Genomic DNA, 26,179 nt, shown 5'->3' with positions numbered 1-26,179 from the left:
ACTTGCTTGCTTGGGCCCTTTTCTCTCCTGTTACACTTTTATTCCAGCTTCTGCCTGCTTCCTTTCCAATCTTTGAGCACTATAGCACAGAAGACAGAAGCAGGCACTTCACCCATCCAGTCAATGCTGAATTATAAATCAAATGTTGTTAATGTACCTGCCTGAAAAAAGTGCTGGCGGAATACAGCAGGTTCAACAGCATCTACGTAAGGAAAGGAAAAGTTGGCGTTTTGGACAGTGACCCTTCGTCAGGACATAGTCCCATCGACCTGCACCCCTCCCATCCATGTACTTGTGCAGACTCTCTTAATTTTGAGACTGAGCCTGCATCCATCACTTCTACTTACGGTTCATCCCACACGCTCACCACCCCTCAGGTACTGCTTAATCATTTCACCTTTCACCCTTAACCCATGACCTCTAGTTCTTGTCTCACCCAACCTCAATGGAGAAAGCCTGCTTGCATTTACCTAGTCTATGCCCCACATAATTTTGTGTACCTTTAGCAAATCTCCCCTCATTCTCTCCTCCTGATGAAGGGTCGAGGTCCAAAACGTCGACTTTTCATTTCCTTCCATAGATGCTGCCTGACCTGCTGAGTTTTTGTGTGCTGTTATGAGGCAGGTACATTAACAACATCAGAAGGGCCCTTGGACAGGAACATTTTGGAGGGATGTGGGTTAAATGCAGGCAATTAAGACCAACTTTGATGATCTCTTGGTTGGCATGGATCAGTGGAAAGAAGGGTATGACTCTGATGCAGGGTCTCACCCCAAAAAGCTGACCGTCACTCTGTCTCCATAGATGCTGACTAACCTGCTGAGTTCCTCCACCATCGAACATAGAACAGAATAACTCAGTATAGGCCCTTCAGCCAACAATGTTGTGCGTACTCGTTAACCTTCTCTACACCGTAAGACATAGGAGCAGAATTAGACCATTTTAACCATCAAGTCTGCTTCGCCATTTGATCATGGCTGATCCATTTCTCTCTCAACCATATTCTCCTGCCTGCCTTCTCCCAGTGACCTTTCGAGCCCTGATTTATCTCTCTAAGACCAATTTAACCCTTCCCTCCTCCATAGCCCTCCACTTTTCTTTCATCTGAGAGTCTCTTGCATGTCCCTAATGTATCTGCCTCTACCACCCTGACCCCCCACCCCCAGCAGCATGTTCCACACACCCACCACTCTCTGTGTTTAAAAAAAAAACTAGCCCGACATTTCACCCCATAGTTTCCTGCTAACACCTTAATGTTGTGCTCCTCTATTCATCATTTATGCCCTGGGAAAGTGTCTGTGTCTCCTATCATCTTGTTCATCTCCATCAAATTACCTCTCATCCTCATGTTTGGTATGGAAAGAGTTTGCTATTCAACTTAATTTAGTCCATGTCGGGATGTATTGTGCTTGTTGGTAGCCATGTATATAGATCTTCAATGAGTCCTTTCAATACTCAGGCACTTGGTGGTTTAGAGCCGAATGATTTGATTCAGGGAACTGAGGAAACATTTGCCGTTGGACCAAGTGTTTGTGATACTTGAGTCTCTCTTAAAGTACCATTCATTCCTAGGTCAGAGAATTGGTTAGAGTTGTTACTTGACTGTGGCTTATTCTTCACTTTAGCAATTTTGATTTTCAGACTTCTCCCCGCTCTCAGTTTTCTGCACAGCTGTCTGGTGAAGGCCTTGCACAGGAGGAAGTAGATGACTGGATCGAGGCAAACGTTCAATACACACAGGAGCAGTGTGAACTCCTTTGCATAGTACAGATTGTTACTTGTTACACAGTTTTCATTGACCAATCGGTACTTGTCGTACGGGATCCTGATAAATTGGTACGGCACAAAGCAGATGAAGAAGACACCTAGGATACTGAAAATGTTACGGTTTGCTTTCTTTACCACAGGGCCAGAGTCCCTCTGAAATTTCTGTTTGGAGCAATATAATTTCTTTAAGATGGCTAAATAACACAGAGTGAGAAGGAGAAAAACAGCCCAAAAAATAACTTGGCATTTGATAATTATAATCTTGTGCCAAATATGCCCGATGTCACTTTTCAACTTCATGCAAGCACCTGCAGTTTCAGGTGTGGGGGCCTTGTTGGTCAAAATGATACTCGGCAGGGCAAAGCTCATTACAAAAACCCAGCAGCTCACACTGATCACCTTGGCAACCGTTACTTTCTGCATGAAGAGATTTTTTTGAGGCTGAACAATCTTCAAGTACCGATCGAGGCTGATCAGGCCAAGGAATATTATACTGACATACATGCTGCTGTAGAACACAACAGCTGTGTAACGACACACAATGGCTTTCAACTGCCAGGTCCCAAACGGTGTATTAGAGAGGATTTTAAATGGAAGTGTAACTACCATCAGCAGGTCAGCTGCCACAGTGTTCTTGAGGTAAATCACAAAGCTGGATTTATTTGGAACATGGCAGAAGATCCAGGCAGCCAATACGTTCAGCAGGAATCCTCCGATGAAGACCATGGAGTATAAGAGAGGAATGGGCACTTTGGTCACAGTGGGGTTGCGTAAATCGCGGCAGCTCGGATTTGTTGACAAGCCTGTGGTGTTGTTCATCTCCCTATTTTCTTACAGAAGATAAAAAGTGAGAAAGTTAGTTATTGTGGAGAAAAAACATTTACATAATTTCTTGTTGTTCATTAGTAATATTGAGATTCTACAAACTGTTATAGAATCATATTGAGAGGTTGAAGCTGAAGCCTTTTCAATTCAATACCTTCGTAACCCACTTTACCTTCATTACTCTCACTCATTGCTCGTTCCAGAATATTTCAGTTTTTCCTAAGCTAAGTAAGGAACCAAAACAAGTACGAGTATTCTAGAATTTGGAAATATCATTACAATTGTACACTTCCTGAACTTTCCCCCCTTTGCAATGTCGGCCAAAATGCCGTTTGCCCTCCCAACTGCGTAATAGGGAGTACTGTGAGCAGTTTTAGACCTGACAGCTTAAAAAGCAGACGTGCTGACAGTTCAAAGGGGATGTATGAGGTTGATTGGAGGAGGAGAAGATGGTGGCGCGACTCAACTTGCGCGGCCACTCCAGTGAATGATATCTGTAATCTGTCAAGTAGGGTGCCGTGCACAATCCTGATTTGATGGAGACAGATGTGAGAGAACAGAAGAACATCTGGTGAAATTTCTGGAATGCCTTTTTTGCTGCCGCTGTTACTGTGTGATCCAGAATCTCCGGAGGGGAAGGCCCCGAATCCCCGGCTTTGCTTGTTGCTCAGCGGCCAGGGCAGGGTCGAAGTGCTTGGTAGAGATGGTGCTCGGTGTCGGAGGGCTGGTCGGAGGCTCAAAGTTTTCGGACGGACTCAGAGTCGGCTGTGGTCGGGTGCTTCCAATGCATCGACAATTGTCGGTGCCTGGTGGTTTATGGCAGAGAGAGTTTCTCCCTTCTGCCGCCTGCTATCGGGGACTATCAGGAGTCGATTGGAACTTTGAGACTTTTTTTTACTGCTCCCATGGTCTGCTCTTTATCAAATTATGGTATTGCTTTGCACTGCTGTAACTATATGTTATAATTATGTGGTCTTGTCAGTGTTAGACTTTGGTTTGTCTTGTTTTTTTGTGATATCACTCTGGAGGAACATTGTATCATTTCTTAATGCATGCAAGGAGAAGGGGGCAGCGCACCGCGTGTGCAGCTCTCCGGTGAAAAATAATGTCGTATCTGTTAAATAGGGGCCGTGGACAATTTCTGATTTGATGGAGATAGACACAGTGAAAGCACAGAGGAACATCTGGAGAAATTTCTGAAATGCTCCTCCGCTGCTGTCATTACTGTGTGGTCGGGAATCTTTCGGAGGGTAGGCCTCAAAATCCCCGGCCTTGCCTGCTTTTGGCGACCGAGAAAGAGGTCGAATCACTCGGACAGAGATGGCGCTCAGTACTCGGTGTCGGAGAGCTGATCAGAGCTCGAAGTTTACGGATGACTCAGAGTCGGATTGTGGTCGGCATGGCAGGGAGAGTTTTTCTTCCCTCTCCTGTCTGCGTGAGACGTGGGACATTTGAGAAACTTTGAACTTTTCTGTGCTCACGGACTTCTTCATCAAGTTATGGTATTGTGCACTGTTGTAACTATATGTATAATTATGTGGATTTGTCAGTTTTTTCAGTCTTGGTTTGTCCTGTGTTTTGTGATATCACACCGGAGGAAATAATGTATCATTTCTAAATGACAATAAAAGGGGACTACGTGTCTTCATAATCTAAAAAAAATGACAATAAACGAGGACTGAGTGTCCTCATAATCTAATCTAATCTAGTTGGAGAGGGTCCAGAGGAGGTCCTTGGAATAAAATAGTAAATGTATAAGGTGTATAGATTGTTCTGGGCCTGTATTCACTGGAGTTTAGAAGAATGAGGGGGGACCTCATGGAAACCTATTGAATATGAAGCATCTGGATAGAGTAGATATGGAATGAGGTTGATTGAGAGCCAGTATCTTTTCCCAGAGCTGAGAGGTTTAATACTAGAAGCCATGCATTTAGGTGACGGGGCAAGTTCAAAGGGGATGTATGAGGTTGATTGGAATATTCCAAGCTGCAGGAATACATGCTGAGGGGCAGACTGAAATTTGGTGCAGTCAGTGCCTAGACAGTCTGTGGGGAATGATTACAGTCTAGGCTCCTTCTGCTAATGGACGCATCAGTGGAGTTGGGTGGGGAAGCCCTTCAAATGGTGAACGGGTGTATCACCCCAGAGGGCCTGTGAGTGCCTATGTAAAAAAAATTTTACTATGTAAAAAAAAATGTGGTCACGCTACTGAATGTACAGACCAAATGACAGGAATATTATAAATTGTTTTGCAACTTTGCATAATTTTTTTATTCATGAGTAGAATGTATTTCTGAAATAAGAGGAAGTTAGCAATCTCAATGCTGTGGAAGATCTGCCCGATTATTTATAATGGGCCTATTATCAGCCTGTCTTCCTTGCTTTCTCCCTACCTGCACCTGCTTTGAGTATCCTGCACACTTGTAGTGGTTTTTGTTGGTTCAGATCATGAGCTTGTGTCTGAGAATCCTGCAGAGGGCACTGTCCTCCTGTCATTGATGTAGCTTGCAAAAACTCGTGGCCTTTGCAGAAAAACATTTTCCTTTATGTAAACCATCAGTTAAACGGAATATGAGATCCAGACCTATAGAGAGTCCCGAAGTGTTAATGGACAAGGTTGGGCTGAGCGTGCTAACTGACAAAGCACTAGGAAACACAATATAGTTGTGCCCTTCCCCGAGGGCAAAGTAAAGTATTGAGTACAAAGTTATAAGTGCATTTATTATCAAAATTCATTTATGCCAACATACACTATTCTGAGATTTGTTTTCTTGCGGGCATTCACAGTAGACAAAGAAATACAATAGTATCAATGACAAACAACACATAAACAAAGTTTAGGATGGCGATGAATATTGGGTGTTTAGGTTGAGTTCACCGAGCTTGCTAACATTTCATCAGCAGTCGAGGTGATATCCTCAGTGTGCAGTTGCTGATGTCCGTAAACAAATATCAACACTCCTTTGGTCCTTTTACCACAAATCTTTAGGGGTAATTTGCAGCTGTCAATGAACCTACCAGTGCTTCTTTGGGGTGTGGAAGGAAACGAGGGCATGCGGAGGAACGGGGAGAACAAGCTAACTCCATGCAGACAGCACCAGGGGCCAGGATTGACCCGGCCTCCGGAGACCTGCGATGTAGCTGCAGTGACTTACACCACTGTGCTGCTCCAAAGCACCTGAAGCCGTGAGAAGCATCATTGATCTGATAGACTTGGTGAGGGAAGTAAAAATTGACTTGTGTACCGATGCCTTATCGTGTTCCTCACTTGTTTGAAGACATCTGTCTTGTGGTTACACAAGATAGAATCTGCAGGTATGTGGACACAGATCAGCACATCAAGGAAACCAGCTTCACCTCCATGAACTCTGCCTAAAAAATGCTCCATCAAGGACAGGTGGTTGTTTCCTTGCAGTTTTACACTTTAAATGTTAAAGTGACATGTAACACATTGGTCAGCAAAGTTGAAGCCTGTGGCGTAAAGGGACACAGAGGTCTTTGGTATGAAGTTGACTAAATAGCAATCAACACAAGGTAAGGTTGAATAGTTGCTTAGTAGACTGGAGAAAGATGATCAGTAACTTTAACTTCCTGGATGTCACTATCTCAGAAAACCTGTGGTGGACCCATCAGATAAATGTAATTGCAAAGAAAGTATGACAGCACCTCTACTTCCATGGAAGGCTGCTGAGATTTGGCATGACATCAGAAACCTCCAGAGCTGTAGTGGAAAGTGTATTGACTGGCTGCATTATGGCCTGGTATGGAAACACCAATGCCTTTGAATGGAAAATTCGGCCCATTACATAATGGACAAAGCCCTCCCAACCGTTGACCATACGAAACACTGTCGTAGGAAAGCAGCATCAATCATCAAAAATCCTACCACCTGGGCGAAGCTCTTTTCTCGCTGCTGCTAATTGGGTGGAAGGTGCAAGAGCCTCAGCACTTGCACCACCAGGTTCAAGAACAGTTACTACCCCTCAACCATCAGGTTCTTGAACAAAAGAGGGTAATTACACTCATCTATTGAGATGTTCCCACCTTCAATGATCTCTCTTTAAGGATTATTGGTAAGACCATAAGATATATGAGCAGAATTAGGCCATTTGGCCCATTGTGTCTGCTCCACCCTTTCATTATGGCTGATCCAATTTTCCTCTCAACCCCAATCTTCTGCCTTCTCCCCATATCCCTCCATGTCCTGACCAATCAAGAATCTATCAACCTCTGCTTTAAATATACATAAAGACTAGTCCTCCACAGCTGACTTTGGCAAAGAATTCCACAGGTTCACCACTCTCTGGCTAAGGAAATTCCTTGTCATCTCCGTTCTAAAAGGACGCCACTCTATTTTGAGGCTGCGTCCTCTGGCCTTAGACCATAGGAAACATCCTCTCCACGTCCACTCTATCAAGGCCTTTCACCATTCAATATGTTTCAATGAGGTCACCCCTCATTCTTTTGAATTCTAGTAAATACAGGCCCAGAGCCATCAAACGCTCTTCATATGACAAGCTGTTCAATCATGCAATCATTTTCGCCAACCTTCTTCGAACCCGCTCCAGTTTCAGCACATCCTTTCTAAGATAAGGGGCCCAAACCCGCTCACAGTACTCCAAGTGAGGCCTCACCAGTGCTTTATAAAGTCTCAACGTTACATCCTTGCTTTTATATTTCATTCCTCTTGATATGAATGCTAACATCACATTCGCCTTGCTCACCACAGACTCAACCTGCAGATTAACCTTTAGGAAAACCTGAACAAGGTCTCACAAGTCCCTTTGCACCTCAGATTTTTGTATTTTCTCTCCATTTAAAAAATAGTCAACCCTTGCATTTCATCTACCAAATTGCATAACTTTTCACTTCCTGACACTGTAGTCCACCTACCATTTCTTTGCCACTATCTTGTTATTTCATGTTCTTGTTATTTATTGCTATTTGCAGTTGCATTTCAGTAGTTTGCTGTCTTCTATGCACTTGCTCTTTCATTGATCCTGTTTACGGTTACGATTTGCTGAGTATGCCCGTAGGAAAGAGAATGTCAGGGTTGTATATGGTGACACGTATGTACTCTGATAATAAATTTTACTTTGAACTTTGAATGGTGTCTGTCAGCCATCAGTGTTAGTGTTGTTTTGTTTTTAATAATGGATATTAGTCACCTAAACTTGAAGATGTAAGTCACATTTTCGAAACTTGCTGATGACACGGAACTTTGAATGTGAAAAGATGAATGAGAAGTTGCAGTAGAATGCAAACAGGCTGCTGGTTTGGACAGATACATGGCAGATTATGTTACAGACAAGTACAGAGCTAAGGCTTTTCTCTTTGAAGCGAAAGATGTGAGGTAACTTAGTAGAGGATAGAAGACTGTAAGAGGCATTGATAGAGTAAACAACTAGCCTTTTTTTCCCCAGGGTGACAATGGCTAATACCAAGGGAATACTTTTAACGTGATTGGGGGGGAAGTATGGGGGCTCCCCCTTGCAGTTGCCACGAAGGGTAGTAGGTGCATTGGACGCCCAGCCGAGGTGGTGGTAGAGGCAGATTCAAAGTATCAAAGTATGTATGCAGTATACAACCCTGAGATTCATCTTCCCCACAGACAGTCACGAATCAAAGAACCCGTTCAAAGAAAAATATAGCCCACCTCCAGCACCCCACCCCCTCATGCACAAAATAAAAAAACAAATCATGCAAATAGCAACAAAAAAAAAAGCAAAACACAAGATATAAAACACAAAACCAAGCAGCATATTTTAGGTCAGATCGGTGTTCATTATCTGCAGGCTGCCCTGATTCAAAAGTTGCCCAAAGATAGCAGCAAAAAAGAAGAAGCAACCAGAAAATAGAGCACACCACAAGGTGAAGAGTCCAATCTACAAAGCAGGCATTAGAGACTTCTAAAAGAATGTTAGATAGGCGCATGGATGAAGGAAAAATGGAGGGCTATGATGGAGGGAAGGTTTAGATTGATGTTGAAGTAGGTTAAAAGGTCGGCACAACATCGTGGACTGAAGGGCCTGTACTGGGCTGTACTGTTCTGTTCTATGTTATAAATGTGAGGTAATGTATTTTGAAAGAAAGAATGTGGAGATTTAATATGAAGAGCGCTGTTCTGAAAGGACATCAGAGGCACTGGGAGCTAGGGACATGAGTGCATACCATTTCTAGTGGAAGGGGAAGATTAAAAACGGATGGTTAATAAGGCATACATATATTTACAGTAATTCTAAGCTTTATCAGTAAAGGCATAGAATACAAAAGTAAGGAAGCCACATAGAAACTTTATAGTGGCATTGTGTTCCATTTTGATTACAGGAAAGATGTGAAGGCATTAGGGAAAAGAGATTTGTAAGATTGGTCCCTGAACTGAAGGAACACAGCTACAAGGAGAGATTGGGGAGGCTGGGAGTATATTCTTTAGAGAAGGATGAGAGAAGATTTGGTAAAAGTATATAAAATGATGAAGTGACTGGATAGAGTAGCTAGAACAATACAGTATAGGAACAGGTCCTTCAGCCCACAATCATGATCCTAAGTTGACCTAAACCTTCTTGCCTACACATAGCCTGTATCCCTTCATTCCCTGCATTTTCATTTGAAAGCCTCCTAAATGCCAATATAATTTCTGCTTCCTTCGCCACCCTTTCCAGTGTGTTCCAGGCACCCACCACTCTGTGCGGGTGTGCAGTACACATTCTCCTAAAGAAGGGGACCAAAGCCACAATTGTTAGTCCAGATGACTCGCCAACATCCCACACACTTGTGTCATTACTTCCCTATTTCTGAATTCCAAATCCCATCTGGATGCCCAGACAACTTCCTACACCGGTTAAGAATGTGTTCTATGCACAGAAATAGTACGATTTCACCAAGCGCCACACATCTGTGTTCATAGTTAGATGACGGTCTACTTTCTGATTCCTTATACTAACGTATTCAATCACAGCCTTTTCCACAAGAAATTCTTATTTACCAAACTTTCCCCAACTTAGTGAACTTAACTCTATCCCCAGAGCCTCTATTTTACCCCTGTTTTATGTTCATCAGCAAAACCTTACGCTCTGGCTCCACCTCCCCCACGTTACTGAAATAGATAGTAAATAATTAAGGAGTAAGAGGTGCTCTTTGGGACATTTCACTAATTACATCCATCCAGTCCGGAAAAAATATACAATTACTCAGACTCGCTATCTTCTCTGTGTAGACCAGTCTTTAGTCCATGATGACATATCTCCCCAATACTGTGAGCACTGTTCTTATGTCCCTCTTTGTTACCTTCTGAAACTCTCAAAACTTGACATCCACAAGTCTTGTCTCTCAAATCTGCTCTTTACATCCTTGAAGAACTCTAGCAGTTCTGTTAAACAGGACTTCCTTTTCAGAAAATCATAATGATTTGGTCTGATAACTGACTAGTGGTTTCTTCTTTGATTGTAGACTTATGCATTCTCTAACAACAGATGTTAAACTAATTTGTCTATAGCTTCTGTCCCATTCACAACAAGGGAATTACATTTGTGCTTTTCCAGTCTGCTGTTACCCTCCTGGAACTCAGTAAGTTTTGAAAACTTCATGCAAAGGCTGTCTTATCTCCATAGACACTTTCCTTAAATCCCCTGAATGTAGAACATCATGTCCTGGCATCACAGGCAGACAAGGTGGTGGAAAAAGGTTTTTAGTATGGTGACCTTCATTAGTCAGGGCACTGAGTACAGGATTTAGAATATTATGACACAGTCCTACAAGTGGTACATTTGGTACATTTAATGTCAGAGAACTGTATACAATATACATCTTAAAATGTAGATTTCTACATCTACAATGTAGATTCCCAGATATGGACTCGCCAACATCCCACACACTTATATGATTATGAGGACACGCAGTCCTCTTTTATTGTCATTTAGTAATGCATGCATTAAGAAATGATAAAAATTGTTTTCCAGAATGTTATCACGAAAACACATGACAAACCGACTTAAAAACTAACAAAAAACACATAATTATAACATATAGTTACAACAGTGCAAAGCAATACCGTAATTTGATAAGAACTGACCATGGCACAATAAAAGTCTCAGAGTCTCTCGAAAGTCCCATTATCTCACGCAGACGGTAAACCTCCAGCGCTGCCAACTTGCCGATGTAGCATCCTGGAAGCATCCGACCACAGTCCGACTCCGTCCGAAAAACTCCAAGCCTCCAACCACCTATTCGACACCGAGCACCGAGCAACATCTCTGCCGAGCGTTTTGACTCCGGCCCTGGCAACAGGCAATACACAAAGCCGAGGATTTGGGGCCTTTGTCTCCGGAGATTCTGGATCGCACAGTAGCAGCAGCAGCGAAGCAGGCATTTCAGAAGTTGCTCCAGATGTTCCTCTGCACTTCTCACGGCTGTCTCCATCAAATCCGGATTGATGCACGGCCCCTAGTTCCACATATCGATATTCATTCGGAACGGCCGTGCGCGCTGCGTCGCACTGCCATCTTCTCCTCCCTTCCACTTGTGTCATTACTTCCCTATTTCTGAATTCCAAATCCCATCTGGACGTCCAGACTACTTTCTACACCTGTTAAGAATGTGTTCTATGCACAGAAATACCTATAAATACCTATAATGTTATGTCACCACATATTACCTTGAGATTCATTTTCTTGCAGGCATTCACACGATACAAAGAAACACAATAGAATCAATGAAAAACTACACCCACAAGCAACCAATATGCAAAAGATGACACATTTACAAAAAGAAAATTAATAAGAATAGATAAATAATATTGCAAACTTGAGTTGTAGAATCCTTGAAAGTGAGACTATAGGTTGTGGAAAAAGTTCAGTGTTGAGTTGAGTGAAGTTATTCGTGCTGGTTGAGGGGTCATAACTGTTGGGTATACGCTTGGTAAACTGTGCCAATTTTGGTCACCCTGTTATAGGAAGGATGTGGTTAAATTGGAAAGATTGCAAAGATTTACAAGGATGTTGCTGGACGAGAGGACTTGAATTATAAAGAGAGGTTGCCCAGGCTAGGTTTTTATTCCATGGAGTGTAAGAGAAAGAGGTGCAACCTTATAGACAAGAGAAAATCTTCAGATGCTGGAAATCCAAGCAGCACACACAAAATGCTGGAGGAACTCAGCGGGCCGGGCAGCATCGATGGAAAAGAGTAAACAGTCGAAGGGGTCTGTTGTTTACTCTTTTCCATAGATGCTGCTTGGCCTGCTGAGTTCCTCCAGCATTTTGTGTGTGTGTTGCTACTTTACAGAGGTGTTTAAAATTTTTACAGGCATAGATAAAGTGAATGTAACAGGGTCAGAGAGTCCAAAAGTAGAGGGCATAGGTTTAGGGTATGGAAGGAAAAACTTAAAAGGGAGTTGAGGTGCAATGTTTTTATGCAGTAAGTATATGGAATGGGTATGTGGTTGTTATGTGGACTAGAAAGTGATTGAGGTAGCTACAATGGTGTAATTTCTGAAGTAGTTGGAGATGCCTATGGAGGGGAGAGCCCTGAAAGAATATGGGCTGAATACAGGAAATTGAGAGTAGGTGAGAGGACAACATGGATTTTTTTTTAATGTTATACAGAATGTTACTTAGAAATAGGAACAGACAATTGAACTCATCTAGTCTGTTCTATTATTAAGTTGGACCACTGCTAAATTGTAACCTTTAACACACCACACTTGGAGTATTGTGTACACTTCATCTCACCACATTATAGGAATGATGTGGAGGCTCTGGAGAGAGTGCAAAAGACACCATGAGACGTCCGAGCAGAATTAGGCCATTTGGCCCATCGAGTCTGCTCTGCCATTTCATCATGACTGATTTATTAGCCCTCTCAACCGCAGTCTCCTGCCTTCTCCCTCAACCAGAGGTTCACCAAATAGTTGATACACCAGATTCTGGAGCCGCTGGAAATCATGAGCAACACACACAAAATGCTGGAGGATTTCAGCAGATCACACAGCATTTAAATGGGGAAATGAACAGTCAATATTCTGGGCCCTTTGAAGGGTCTCAGCCCAAAATGCTGACTGGTTCATTTCCCTCCATAGATGCTGCCTGACCTAATGTGTTCTTCCAGCATTTTGTATGCGTTGTTTACCAAACTGTTGCCTGGATTGGAATGCATTGGTTAATAAGGGGAGGTTGACCAACTTGGATTGTTGTCTCTGGACCAGTGGAGTATGTAAAACAAAGGCATAAATTAGGTGGACAGTAGAAATGGTAAATGCTGGAAGTCATATGTCTAAGGGGACTGGGGGACCCCCATCACCCAGGACATGCCCTCTTCTCATTGCTACCATCAGGAAGGAGCTACAGAAGCCTGAAGCCACACACTCAAAGATTCAGGAATAACTCCTTCCCATCTGCCATCCGATTTCTTAATGGACATTGAGCCTATGCCATACTTTGTTACGTCTTCAAAGGACAGTTTTTAATTCTTTTAGTTTTCAAAATTTAAAAAAAAATTTTCAGTTATTGTATTCATCTTTGTTTCACTAGATCAATGGTCTAAACCTTTGGTTACCAGTCCAGTATCCCACTCACCAGTTGTCTACTAGATGATCGGTTGATAATTTTCTGTCTCCCTTCTTAAACATTTGCTTTAGATTATTTATCCTCTAGCATTACACCTTTCTTAAACATTAAGTACATGCAATAGTCCTAATCTTTACTCATAAGTCTTTTACAATGTGTGAGTGAAATCATTCTCAACAAGTTCCTATGTTCTTTGAATGCTTCATCTAAGAAGTATTTGTTCTTAGTATTTTATCTATTTTGAATAAACTTGCTCATTACTCATTTTAGCCTTCATTGTCATACGCGTTTGCTGCATCTCCTTGTTATTTATGTACTGTGTCATATGATGTGAGAGATCATGATCATGATTGTTTTTGGCAAATTTTTTTACAGAAGTGGTCTGCCATTGCCTTTTTCTTGGCAGTGTCCTTACAAGACGGGTGACCCCAGCCATGTGGTTACATAACCAGGACTTGTGATATGCACCAGCTGCTCATACGACCATCCACCACCTGTTCCCACGGCTTCCTGGTCATGGGGCTAAGCAAGGGTGACCTGCATGTTATCGGAGGGAAGGAGTGCTTCACACCTTCTTTGGTAGAGGTGTAACTCCACCCCGCCACCTGTCTTGTTAAACAGTGAAACAAAATAATGATTTAGACCATAACACCATAAGACATAGGAGCAGAATTAGGCCATTTGGCCCTTTGAGTCTGCTCTGTCATTCCATCCAGGCTGATATGTTATCCCTCTCATATCCATTCTCCTGCCTTCTTGCTGTAACTCTGGAGACTGAAAATCTAGATGGAAGGTGCTGTAACAACGATCTCTCACTCAACATCAGCAAAATGAAAGAGCTGATTATTAACTACCAGGAGGAAGATACCACCTTCATGATAGCAATGAGGGCTAGGTGACCCAAAGCAAAGTGGAGAATCAGTGAGATTGCATCCACTGTAGACCTAATATGGCAATTGGCAAATTGCAGCAGGTCCAGGTCCAGATCCAGGTCCTTGCTTATGCAGGAGTTAATTCTGGTTGAGATCAATCTCTCAAAGCACTTCATCACTGCAGACCTGAATGCAACTGGGTGATAGTCTTTGAGGGAGCTCACCTCCTCTTCTTAGGCACTGGTGTGATTGTCGCGGTGGGTACCTCCGACAGCAGCAGTGAAAGATTGAAGATGTTCTTGAACACCAGGTATACCATCAAGGCCTGATGCCTTGCAAGGATTAACCCTCTGGAAAGATGTTCTGAGTCTGAGGCAGAGATCACAGGGTCTCCAGACGCTGCAAGGATTTGCACAAGTATAGTTTTATTCTCCCTTTTGTAGCTTGGATAAGTATTGGGCTCATCTAGGAGTGAAGCATCAGAGCCATTCATGTAGTTAGGTTTTACCTTTTAGGAAGTAATGGTGTGCAAACCCTGCCAGAGCTGATGTGCGCCCAACTTCAATCAAATTTCTTTTCATGCTCTTAAACTAGCTATCCATAGGTTGTACTTGGACATCATGCGTAGTTCTGTATCACCAATCTTGAAAGCAACTGATCTAGTCTCAGCAGACTACAAATCTCCTGGTTCATCCATGGTATTTTGGTTTGGGTACGTCTGGTATGTTCTTGAAGTGACACACTCATCCACGTAGATCTTGACGAAGTTGGTAACAACTCTGGCATATTCATTTGGATTCAAAGATGAGTCCCTGCATATTTTCCATTCCACCAACTCAACACAGTCCCTTAAGCACTCCTCTGCCTCCCTTGAGCATACCTTCTTGGTCCTTACCACTGGTGCTGCAGTCCTTAGTCTCTGGCCATACGTCAAACGTTCCAAAGTATAGTGTGCGATGGCACAGTAAACATTCTTGATGGTGGTGTAACAGTGGTTGAGTGTGTTCCACGGGTAATAGGTTGGTGGTAGTTGCTCAGAGAAGTCTTCAAGCTGGCCTGGTTGAAATCCCCCACAATGAGTTTCAAGTTCCTGAGTGTCAAGATCATTGAGGACCTAACCTGGTCCCAACATATCAATGCAGTTATAAAGAAGGCAAGACAGCATCTGTACCTCATTAGGAGTTTGAAGAGATTTGGTAGGTTGACAAATACATTCAAAAACTTCTGTTGCTGTATCGTGGAGAGCTTTCTGACGGACTGCATCACTGTCTGGTATAGGGGAGGGGGGGCTACTGCACAGGACTGAAAGAAGCTACAGAGAGTTGTACATTTAGTTGAGATAGCTCCATCTTGGGTACTAGCCCACAAAGTACCCAAGACTTCTTCAAGGAGCAGTGTCTCAGAAAGGTAGTGTCCATTATTAAGGACCTCCAGCACCCAGGGCATGCCCTTTTCTCACTGTTACCATCAGGTAGGAGGTACAGAAGCCTGAAGGCACACACTCAGTGATTCAGGAACAGCTTCTTCCCTTCCCCTCTGACATCCGATTCCTATATGGACATTGAACTCTTGAACACTACCTCACTTTTTTAAAATATATATTATTTCTGTTTTTTGCATGATTTTTAATCTATTCAATATACTTATACGGTAATCAATTTATTTATTTATTACTGTTTTCTTCTCCTCCTTCTATATTATGTATTGCATTGAACTGCTGCTGCTAAGTTAACAAATTTCACCACACATGTCGGTGATAATAAACCTGATTCTGATAGGGAAAGCATCAGGGTGCACTGTTTCGTGGCTGTTGATTTCAGTACTCAGTTCAGCCAGTGTCTGCCTGACATTGGCCTGAAGTGAAATGTGCATCACTACCAGGATCATGGCAGAAAACGGCCATGGCGGATGAAATGGATGACATTTGATTGCTAGCTGTTCCACTTCAGGTGAGCAGGATTGAGACAGAACCACCACGATGAGTTAATCAGAAAGCATATTCTTCCTTCTTAACCTTTAAAAGACCGAGCTGCACACACAAAATCCTGCAGGAACTCAGCATCTATGGAAAAAAGTACAGTCAACGTTTTGGGGCCGAGACTCTTCGGCAGGACTGGTCTGCTGAGTTCCTCCAGCATTTAGTGTGTGTTGCAGATTTTCTCTTGCTTGTGGTTAAAGACTAAGCTGTTATGTCTTTGTGGAGAATGGTCGAACCATCAGAACCATCGAGCTGCAGTGCTAATGGTGGAAGAGAACCACGTTTCTGTGAAACAATGTACACAGCAGTCCCTGATGTCCTTCTGGTAATGCAATCTTGCTCTGAAAAGGTTTTCAATTTTATTTTCCTGAGATTGAACATTCGCCAGCAGTATAGTTAGGGGTAAGGGGTCTAAGACTTCTGCATTTCAATCATACATGTAAACCAGTGTGCCTCTGTTTTCTTAAAGGGGAACTGCACTGGTGACCTGAATCTGCAATCCAAGGTCCACCGATATCTCTGGGTTTGAATATCGATAGAATTTTAAATGGCTTAAAATGAAATTTATTACTGAAGTACCCATAGCTGTGGCTGTGGATTTCAGCTGGAGTAATCCAAAATGAGAATACTTGCTGATTCCCAACAGACCTGCACACAAAGAGTTGCCGCTTATCGCACCATCTTGATTGAGTAACACCAATCAAGATGCTGCTCAATTCATTTTGCACAATTCATGTGTATCCACTTTCTTCCAAAACTCCTGTCACCATGCATATATACTGTAAATATAGACCTATGGATAGAACATAGAAATCTACAGCAGATTGCAGGCCCTTCAGCCCACAATGTTGTGCTATGTAATCTACTCTAGAAACTGCCTAGAATTTCCCTACCGCATAGCCCTCTATTTTTCTAAGCTCCACATACCTATCTAAGTCTCTTAAAAGACCCTTCGATAGACTTTTTTTCCTCATTTGAACAGTAGTCTATTCTTCCTTTCCTCTCTTTACACTCTGCAAGAGCATCAATCTGTTCTAGCAGCTGAATACTTGCGACCATCACAATACTTGTTTCTTGCCCTTCCCTTTTCTCAGAATTGCTTACATTATCTGTTGTAAATCTCAGAGAGGAAGGCAGTTTCACACTTTTGGCATGGGAAGCATTTTTCTTTACTTGTAATGGTGTAGCTGCTCTCTTGTTTATGTATCTGGGTGCAACTATCAACTCCAGTCCTATTCTCAATTCTTGTTCTGACTTAGCATTGCTACCGTCTCCATTTTCATTATCTTATCCTTTCTATTTGACCTATTCCTATCCTAATCTTCCTCTTTTCATGCATTATTTGCTGTGTCATATGCTGTGGGGCAATCATAGTCTTGTCTATGATTGTCCTTGACAAAGTTTTTCACCAAATTAGTTTGCAATTTTCTCCTTCTGGGCAGCGTCCTTACAAGACTGCTGACCCTAGCCATTATCAACACTCTTCAGAGATTATCTGTGATTGCATAACGAGGACTTGTGATGTGCATCAGCTGCTCATACAACCATCCACCACCTGCTCTCATGACTTCACACGACCCCGATTAGGGTCTAAGCAGATGCTATACTGTGCCATGGGTGACCTGCAGGCTAGCGGAGGGAAGGAGCGCCTTACACTTCCTTTGGTATCTCTAGACTGCCACCTTTTTCCTTTTTATATTTGTACAATACTTCATATCTTGTTGTTTTAAATTTCATTGTTACATTTTGCTGTCAAACTTTACTACTGATGTATATAGAGCATAGCACAGCCCAGTACAGTATAGGCTCTTCTGCCCAAGATACTGTGTTAACCTTTAAACCTACTCCAAGATCAAACTAACGAATCCCTCCCCCATAGCTCTGCATTATTCCTTCATCCATGTCCCTAAGAGTCTCTTAAATGTCATCGATGTATCTGCGACTACCCACACCCCAGGCAGAGCACGCACCACTCTTTGTGTAAGAAATTGACCTCTGACATTCCCCCCATATTTTCCTCCAGCCCTCTCGTGTTAGCCATTTCTCCACGGAATAAAGTGCTGTCTGTCTACTCTATCGATGCTTCTAGTCATTTTATACACCTCCGCCAAATCATCTCTCAACCTCCTTTGTTTCAAAGTGAAATGCCTCGACTCACTCAACCTTTCCTCGTAAAATATGCTCTCTAATCTGGGCAGCATCCTAGTAAATCTCTGCACCCTCTGTAAAGCTTCCACATCCTTTCTATAATGAGACAAGCAGAACTAAATGCTCGTTTTTCATGTCAACTCTTCTTATTTTTACCTTTTTCTTTTTCCTTAGCTCTTCCCCTTCTTAGGGTCCTTTTTTATACACAGACTTTCATAAGCATGACCTTTGTTCTTTTAGCAGAATATATTCCTTCTGCACTTAGTTAAACGTTATATTTATACTGATGCCGACATTATCTCCCCAAGCTGTCTGCTCAAACTCCTCGGCTTCTCTCTACCGTTATAACCTGCACTTTTACCACACTCTTGATTTCTGCGCTTCTCAGTTCCTTTTCTTCTCCTGTCCATGTCCTGGAGTTCCAATCTAATGCATTGATTAAGATGAAAATGAAGACTTACTCCACGTCCTGAAGTTGTGCTTTCCTAATGGTCCGTTTCACAATTTTGACAACGGCACAATTCAGCTCAATCAGCTTGCTGAAGTTTGTGTAGATCATTGCTGATTTGGTGGATGGCTCAATGATTTTATTTGCAGGCAGGTTGTGATGTGTAGAGTGCTGATCAGTGAAATCAAGCAGATGTGATATTTGCTATCACAGCCATCTTAAATTGAATGTTGCCACATCCTGCCTTGTTTTTGCAAAAGTTGTTTAATGTTTGGTAAGCAAATTGGTAATCACAACGAGTCGTGAGATAAACTTCAAAAACCTACATCCCACACTTCACCTCGTTCATTTCACACCAACTAATGCACAGCTTTTCAGTTCTTTGCTGATGTTCCTTTATGATAAAGCAGACTCAAGTATGGAATCCACTGATGGTGATGCAAATTTTGTGCTTCCAATGGCTAAAGTTTTGGGATCACCAGGCAGTTAATAATAATGGCCCTAAATCAATGCAAAGTTAAGTTTGTGATCACAGTATGCACATGTCACCATATACAACCTTGAAATTCATTTTCTTGCAAGCATTTACAGAAAAATACAGAAATACAATAGAATTAATGGAATTGAAAGTACAGAAGTCAAAGACTAACATACAACAAATGCGTAAAAGAAGACAAATTGTGCAATAAATAAATAAACAAACAAACTTGTGAAGTCCTTGAAAGTGAGTCCATAGGTTGTGGAATTGGTTAAGAGTAGAGGTGAGTGAAGTTAACCACGCTGGTTCAGGAACCTGTTGGTGGAAGGGAAACAGATCCTGAACTTGGTGGTGTGGGAACTAAGCCTCGTACCTTCCACCCAATGATAGTAGTGAGAAGGGAGCATGGCCTTGATAATGGATGCTGCTTTCTTGGGGTAGTGCTTCTTGTACATGTGCTGAATGGTGAGGAGTGCTTTGCCTGTGATGGATTGGGGTGTGCCCACCACCATCGGTAGATCATGGTGCAGGCTGTTTTGTAGTGGGGAAGAAAGATGCATGTTGTTATCACAACTTTCCTGGCCTCTGGGGACTCGTAAACTAATGCTGGTACGGTCTGTAAGGTGTTTGTGTATTCTCACTGTGATTGCATGTGTTTCCTCCACATTCCAATGACTTATGGGATAGTAGGTGAATTGGTCTGTGATTAGGGTGGAGTTAAATAGGGGGGTTGCCTTGCGGTGCAGCCCATTGTGCCAGAGAGCCCGGTCCGCGCTATACACAGAAATAGATAAATAATCCCGAAGAGCCCGCTCCGCGCTACACACAGAAATAGATAAATAATCCAGAGAGCCCGGTCCGCGCTACACACAGAAATAGATAAATAATCCCGAAGAGCCCGGTCCGTGCTACATACAGAAATACATAAGTAATCCAGAAGAGCCTGGACTGCGCTACACAGAGAAACAGAAAAATAATCCAGTAGAGCCTGGTCCATGCTACACACAGAAATACACAAATATTCCAGAAGAGCCCGGTCCACGCTATATACAGAAAGAGATAAATAATCCACAAGAGCCCGGTCCGTGCCACACAGAGAAATAGATAAATAATCCAGAAGACCCCGGTCCACGCCACACAGAGAAATAGATAAATAATCCAGAAGACCCCGGTCCGTGCCACACAGAGAAATAGATAAATAATCCAGAAGACCCCGGTCCACGCCACACAGAGAAATAGATAAATAATCCAGAAGAGCCCGGTCCACGCTACACACAGAAATACACAAATAATCCAGAAGAGCCCGGTCCGGTCTAGATACAGAAATAGATAAATAATCCAGAAGACCCTGGTCTATGCTACACACAGAAATTGATAAATATTCCAGAAGAGCCCGGTCCACGCTATATACAGAAAGAGATAAATAATCCACAAGAGCCCGGTCCGTGCTACACACAGAAATAAATAAATAATCCAGAAGAGCCGGGTCCGTGTTAAATCAGCGGTTTCTGAAACATTTCAACCATCCTCTCTGGCACTAATAACAATTTCAAGGTCAAAGTCGCTTAGATCACATTCTTTCCCCATTCTGATGTTTGGTTTGAACAACATTCTCATGAAACAGTCTAATGCGCAATGTTGGAGCTCACAGTTCCATCCATTTGTTCCTCGTCGATCCACTCTGGCATAGCCAACCCTCTCCATTTGCGCCTTCTCTTTTCATCTCTCCCCGACAAAAGACCGTGAAATTCCTGCTCTCAGACCCACAAGAAGGAACATGCCTTTCATTGGCTAGCCCACACTCCAAAGTCCCGTTATCTCTAGTGATGACCCAAACATTGCTGCTACAGAGAAGCCATTACCTTAGCAGCAAAACATTACAGAGAGCCCATTACATTAGCAATGAAACTTTACAGTGCGTTACACTCTCCCCCCGCAACCAAATCTAGTCATGTCCTCATGACGTTGAGATAATTCGCCAACCGTTCCTGCAAAACACAAAGTCCAATCCAGGTGTAAAAGGCAGTGACATAGCTCCTCAAAACAGTGGCGGGGGTCACACTCTGTTCCTCCAGTGCTACGTAGGCCAGCCTATCCGATGCTCTCCTAATTTTCTGAGACCTCCACACCCCCTCACCTAACTCTTCAGGTTCAGACACTACTGGAGATACATCCGGTGTCCATGGCGAGGACTCCCCTAGTCTATCGCTTGTGCCCACCTGCTACTTGGAGCCTCTGACCTGTGGTCAAGCCCCGCTTCCTCCCTTGCAGAGTCCCGCTGCAACCTAGGCTGTCCACAGATGCCGCCCCCCCCCCCCCCCCCTTCACCTGTCTCAGTGGGAGAAGGGCTGGAAGTCTCCTCTTCAATCAATGGGGAGTTAGCAAAAGGCGTCATATGTACCACACATCCAGGTCCTCATGCTCTGAATCGGTATCCCTCTTAGGGGTGGTGGCCGGTTTAACTTCGCCTGCTGTTGGCCTTGCAGTGGCCCCGCAGAGTCCTCTTACTAGGTGTAGGCTCCAAGTCAGTGGCCCCGCAGAGTCCTCTTACTAGGTGTAGGCTCCAAGTCAGGCTCTGGGCCTACTGCACTTCTTGTCCCAGGGGCAGTAGGCGGTTCCGTTGGAGAATCTTGACAGACCCATTCCCATCCTCTGGTTTCACCCGGAAAACTGGTAGGTTTGGCATTTGACTTTCCAACACATAAGGCTTAGCCACCCAGTGGTCCGCCAACTTGTGTTTCCCAGGTAGCCCCAAATGCCTTATGAGGACCTGGTCTCCCGGTAGGAGTTGGGAGAACCTCACCTTTTGATCACACCTCCTCTTATTTCCCTGATTCTGCTTGGCAGGCACAGCCCCAGCTAATTCATAAACCCTTTTCAGCTCTCTCAGACACATACTTCAGATAAGTCTTCAGTGGTAAGTCACCCTCGTCAGTCCCAAAACAAAGGGCAATGGGCAACCTCTCCTTGCGCCCAAACATCAGATAGCATGGCAAGTACCCGGTAGCTTCATTTCAGGTACAGTTGTAACTGTGGACCAGATGTCCAATATGTTGACTCCACCTGCTCTTCTTGCAGATCTCCAAGCTCCCAAGCATGTCTAGCAAGGTCCAATTAAAGCTCTCGGGCTGGGGATCACCCTATGGGTGATAGGGTGTGGCCCTTGACTTCTCGACTCCAAGCATGCCCAGTAACTCACGGATGAGTCTGCTCTTGAAATCCCGTCCCTGATCACTATGTATCCGCCTGGGAAGGCCATAATAAATGAGATACTTCTCCCATAACACTTTGGCCACCGTGGATGCCCTCTGGTCCTTGGTAGGGAAAGCCTGCGTAGATCTGGTGTAGTGGTCTGTGATGACTAAGACATTTACCATGTTGCTGGCATCAGGTTCTATCGACAGGAAATCCATACACACCAGGTGCTGCAAGTGGGACAAGGGAGCTAGCTGTGTAGGCAGCGTCTTCTGCCGTATGCATTGAATGCATGATTTGCAGTACTCTTTGACCTCCGACTTCATTTGGGGCCAGTAAAACCGGTCTCTGAGCAATTGATAGGTCTTTTCAACCCCCAAATGTCCAGAACCGTCATGGAGTGACTTGAACGCAGTCCTCCGATACTTCTCCAACAGAACCAGCTGGGAACGCTGGGGTTGGTCCAGGGGTGACATGACCTGGAATAGGATCTGGTTCCGCAACTCCAACCAGATCATTCTCTCAGTAATGGAGGCACCACCATGTGTTTCATCTTCTCCGCCTGAGCCATGTCTCCCTTTTCGACCGCTGACCAAATGGTACCGATGCCCAGGTCATCTCACTGAGCAGCTGCCACTTCCCCTGAACTCGATTCCGGCAGCTGATTTGTCTTCAGAACAGTCAGGTTGCAGTAAACTTGGGGGATGGCGTCATCAGAAGCTCCCAATTGATCCTCCACTCGATCCTGCCCCTCCTTTCCCTCTGCCGTCACAGTGATGGCAAACTAACACATGGCATTCACCCTGGGACATGAATACTCTCCTGCTCTTTGTCCCCGTCTAGTCCTTCGTGCGCACGTCAGGACAAACCATCAGCATCAATGTCCCTGCTTCCCGTTCGGTACTTCAGGCTGAAATCATAGGCAGGCAACGCCGCCAACCACCGATGGCCTGTGGCATCCAGTTTCGCTGGGGTCAGGATATAAGTTAGGGGGTTATTGTCCGTTCTCACCTTAAACTTGGCCCTGTAAAAGGTAGTCACTCAGCTTATCCACCACTGCCCATTCCAACCCCAGAAATTCCAACTTGTGCGTGGGATTGTTATTCTTGGAGGACGACAGACTCCGGCTGACAAATGCAACAGGTCTCAACCCAGTGTCCTGATCCTGATATATGACACCTCTCAAGCCGTCTTGACTGGCATCCATGTGCAGTACAAATGGCAATCGGGGGTCTGCTAAAGCCAGCACTGGCGCCTGGGTCAGCGACTGAAAAGCCTCCTCACATTTTTGCATCCCACCCCGGTCCAAAGGGCTCTGATGGGCTAAGTTACTCTCCACCCTCCTGTCCTTTTCTCCCCCTCCCTTCCCTCCCCAAGGGAGGATAACTGCACAGAAACTGATTCAACGGGTGACTCACTTTCATGTAGCCTTTTGCAAACCTCCGATAGTAACCACAGAACCTAAGGAACGAGCGCAGAGCGCTCACAGTCTGGGGTCTTAGCCAAGTGGTCACTGCCTCTATCTTAGCCGGATCTATAGCTACTCCATCCGTGAGACTATGTGCCCAACGTAGCTAACAGACGTTTGGCAGAACTGGCATTTGTCTAGTGAAAGCTTTAACTCTTCAGTTTTCAGGCGACCTTCAGCAGCCTCGCTTCATGTTCTTCCAAGGTGGATCCAAACACGATGAGGTCATCCACGTACACCAATACTTCAAGCAAGTCTTCTCCATGACCTGCTGGAAGGTTGTAGGGGCTACCAATATGCCCCGGGGCATCCTTTCGAACTGGAAAAATCCCAGGGGATATATGAAAGCCATCTTCTCTTTGTTGGCCTCATTTATGGAGATCTGGGAATATCCATTTCTCAAGTCCACTTCGCAACACTCAGACAGGCCAGCGCATCTTCGACCCTCGGGACCGTATACTGATCAGGGACGGTGCACCTGATCAGAGTCCTATAGTCCACACACATCGCACCTTCCCATTCTTCGTTTGGGCCACTACTACTGGGGACGCATAAGGGCTTTGGGACTCAGTAATGATTCCAGCTTCCCTCAACTTACACAAATGCTGCCAAACGTCTTCAACCCCTGCAGGGGCCAGTCTCTACGACCACTCTCTAAATGGGGTGTCCTCGGTCACCCGGATAGTATGACGAATGCTCGTGAAACAACTGACATCAAACACCTTCCAGTTTCAACATCTTCTCTACCAGCCTCCTTTTCCAACCCGCAGGAACCTGGGAGTCCCCGAATTCGAATGATTCAGCGGTCAGCTTTCCCCCTTTTCCCAATAGTATCTCCCCGGCTTGTCTCACAGGGACACTAGACGTTACTGTCACTGGGAACAGATGCGCCAGGGGCATCCCCCGCATGAAGGTGACCTCCCTCTTCGTAGTGTTCCTGACAATCACTGACATCCTGTTCGCCTGTACAACCGAGGGCTTCTGCAATTCCGGCCTCACCAGTACCCCAGCAGGAAATCCTGACTCCCCCTCATGGTCTTCCGGAGCATCCGCTAAGAGGCCCTCACCCTCAGGCACTCCAGGAAACTTGGGGGTCCCCATCACTCGCGCTACTTCCATTGGCTTCGACTGGGTGAACCGCAGAGTCCTTTGTCTAAATTCGGTATCTGGCCCAGTGCAGCCACACACCTACTCAAAAACAGCTTGAAACGTCAGGTGCATGGACAATGTTCCCAGAAAGCTTTCACCAGCCTTCTCCTTGTAGGCCCCCATGAGCTTCCTCCCAAGAGGGATGTTGGTCCCCACCAGAACTGAAATGCCGCCCTTCTCAATGGGGCCCAGACAAACCAGCAGTAATGTATCAAGGACCTCAGACACTCCCACATCGGCCTCCGAGAACTCCAACTTTATTGACAAATAACCATCGTATGAATAATCACTAGCACTAAGCCCTCAGATCTCCAATGCCCTGAATAGTGTCAATGGTAAATGCTTCAGATACCGGTTGTAAAAGGAATGGTACAACAACGTGACCCGTGACCTGGTGTTGAGTATGACTTTAGCATAAATACCCTCTACGTGTAGTGACACACTAAGCCTTCAGGAATAGGGCCTTTCGCTTTTGGGGTTCCTTGGTATATTGCTAGGAACATGTTCCTCCAGAGGTACCAGGCCATTCCTTCAATATGTCTTCGCTAAGATTTCCCAATGACTCTCTCTGCTTAGGTACCCGGGGGCTCACTCTCCTTCTCGTGTGACACCTGCTGTCAGCAGCCCTCCGCATTGTTCATCCCCTTAGGGGACTACTTGTTTCCCTCACTCCTCAGAAACGATAGCACCCTGTTTTTGAAATCTCTGTCCCCAGCTACCTCTACATCAATGCTGGTCTGCATTAAAACGAGAGCTGCACTCACCATTTTATCAAACCTCTGCCCCGCAATCACAACTTTAACAGTACTTAACAGGTGAATTAACAATTCCTCTGGGCTACGAATATCTACCCCACTGCTTCAATTCTCATGGTAATCACACAGCATGCAACAAAATCAATCCCAGACGAGCCCCCACAATTGTAACCCTTGGTTTGGCTAGCGGCGTAATCTAGGGGAAGACAGCCCCCAGCCCAGCCAAACTTACAAAATCTTGTCTGAGTGGATGCTGCATGATGTGTTCCCCTGTTACAAATCAGTACCACGAAATAACAAACAGTACACAATATGCGATTAAACGATTGAGCTTTATAATTCTTAATTTGACTATATGGTTAGTAAAGAAACAAAAAAAGAAAAGGGCCCAGTCTCATAAAACAGTCTAATGCGCAACATTGGAGCTCATGGTTCTGTTCATTTGTTCCTCGTTGACCTCCTCCAAGCGTAGCCAATCCTCGGACCTTCACTCCAAGTCCACTCTGTCTGACAGCCTTCCAACTCTCTCTTCTCTCT

General features: G+C 44.3%; 2 protein-coding genes across 3 annotated transcripts in view; one reads left to right on the top strand and one right to left on the bottom strand.

Moving 5' to 3' along the window:
* The window catches only part of LOC134345137 (mediator of RNA polymerase II transcription subunit 12-like protein), a 709,294-nt gene that overhangs the window by 351,257 nt on the left and 331,858 nt on the right, over nt 1-26,179 (top strand). The gene's annotated exons all lie outside the window — the stretch shown is intronic.
* On the bottom strand, nt 1,492-18,713 carry LOC134345143 (P2Y purinoceptor 14-like). The gene is made up of 2 exons (XM_063045347.1): nt 18,611-18,713; nt 1,492-2,597 (listed from the first exon to the last, which is right to left on the bottom strand). The coding sequence occupies exon 2, from the start codon at nt 2,584-2,586 to the stop codon at nt 1,492-1,494; it is 1,095 nt and encodes a 364-aa protein (XP_062901417.1). The 5' UTR covers nt 2,587-2,597; nt 18,611-18,713.

This window comes from Mobula hypostoma, chromosome 4 (assembly GCF_963921235.1).
Source record: "Mobula hypostoma chromosome 4, sMobHyp1.1, whole genome shotgun sequence".
In the NCBI taxonomy this organism is placed as follows: Eukaryota; Metazoa; Chordata; class Chondrichthyes; order Myliobatiformes; family Myliobatidae; genus Mobula; species Mobula hypostoma.
This window is presented reverse-complemented; position numbering and strand designations above follow the sequence as displayed.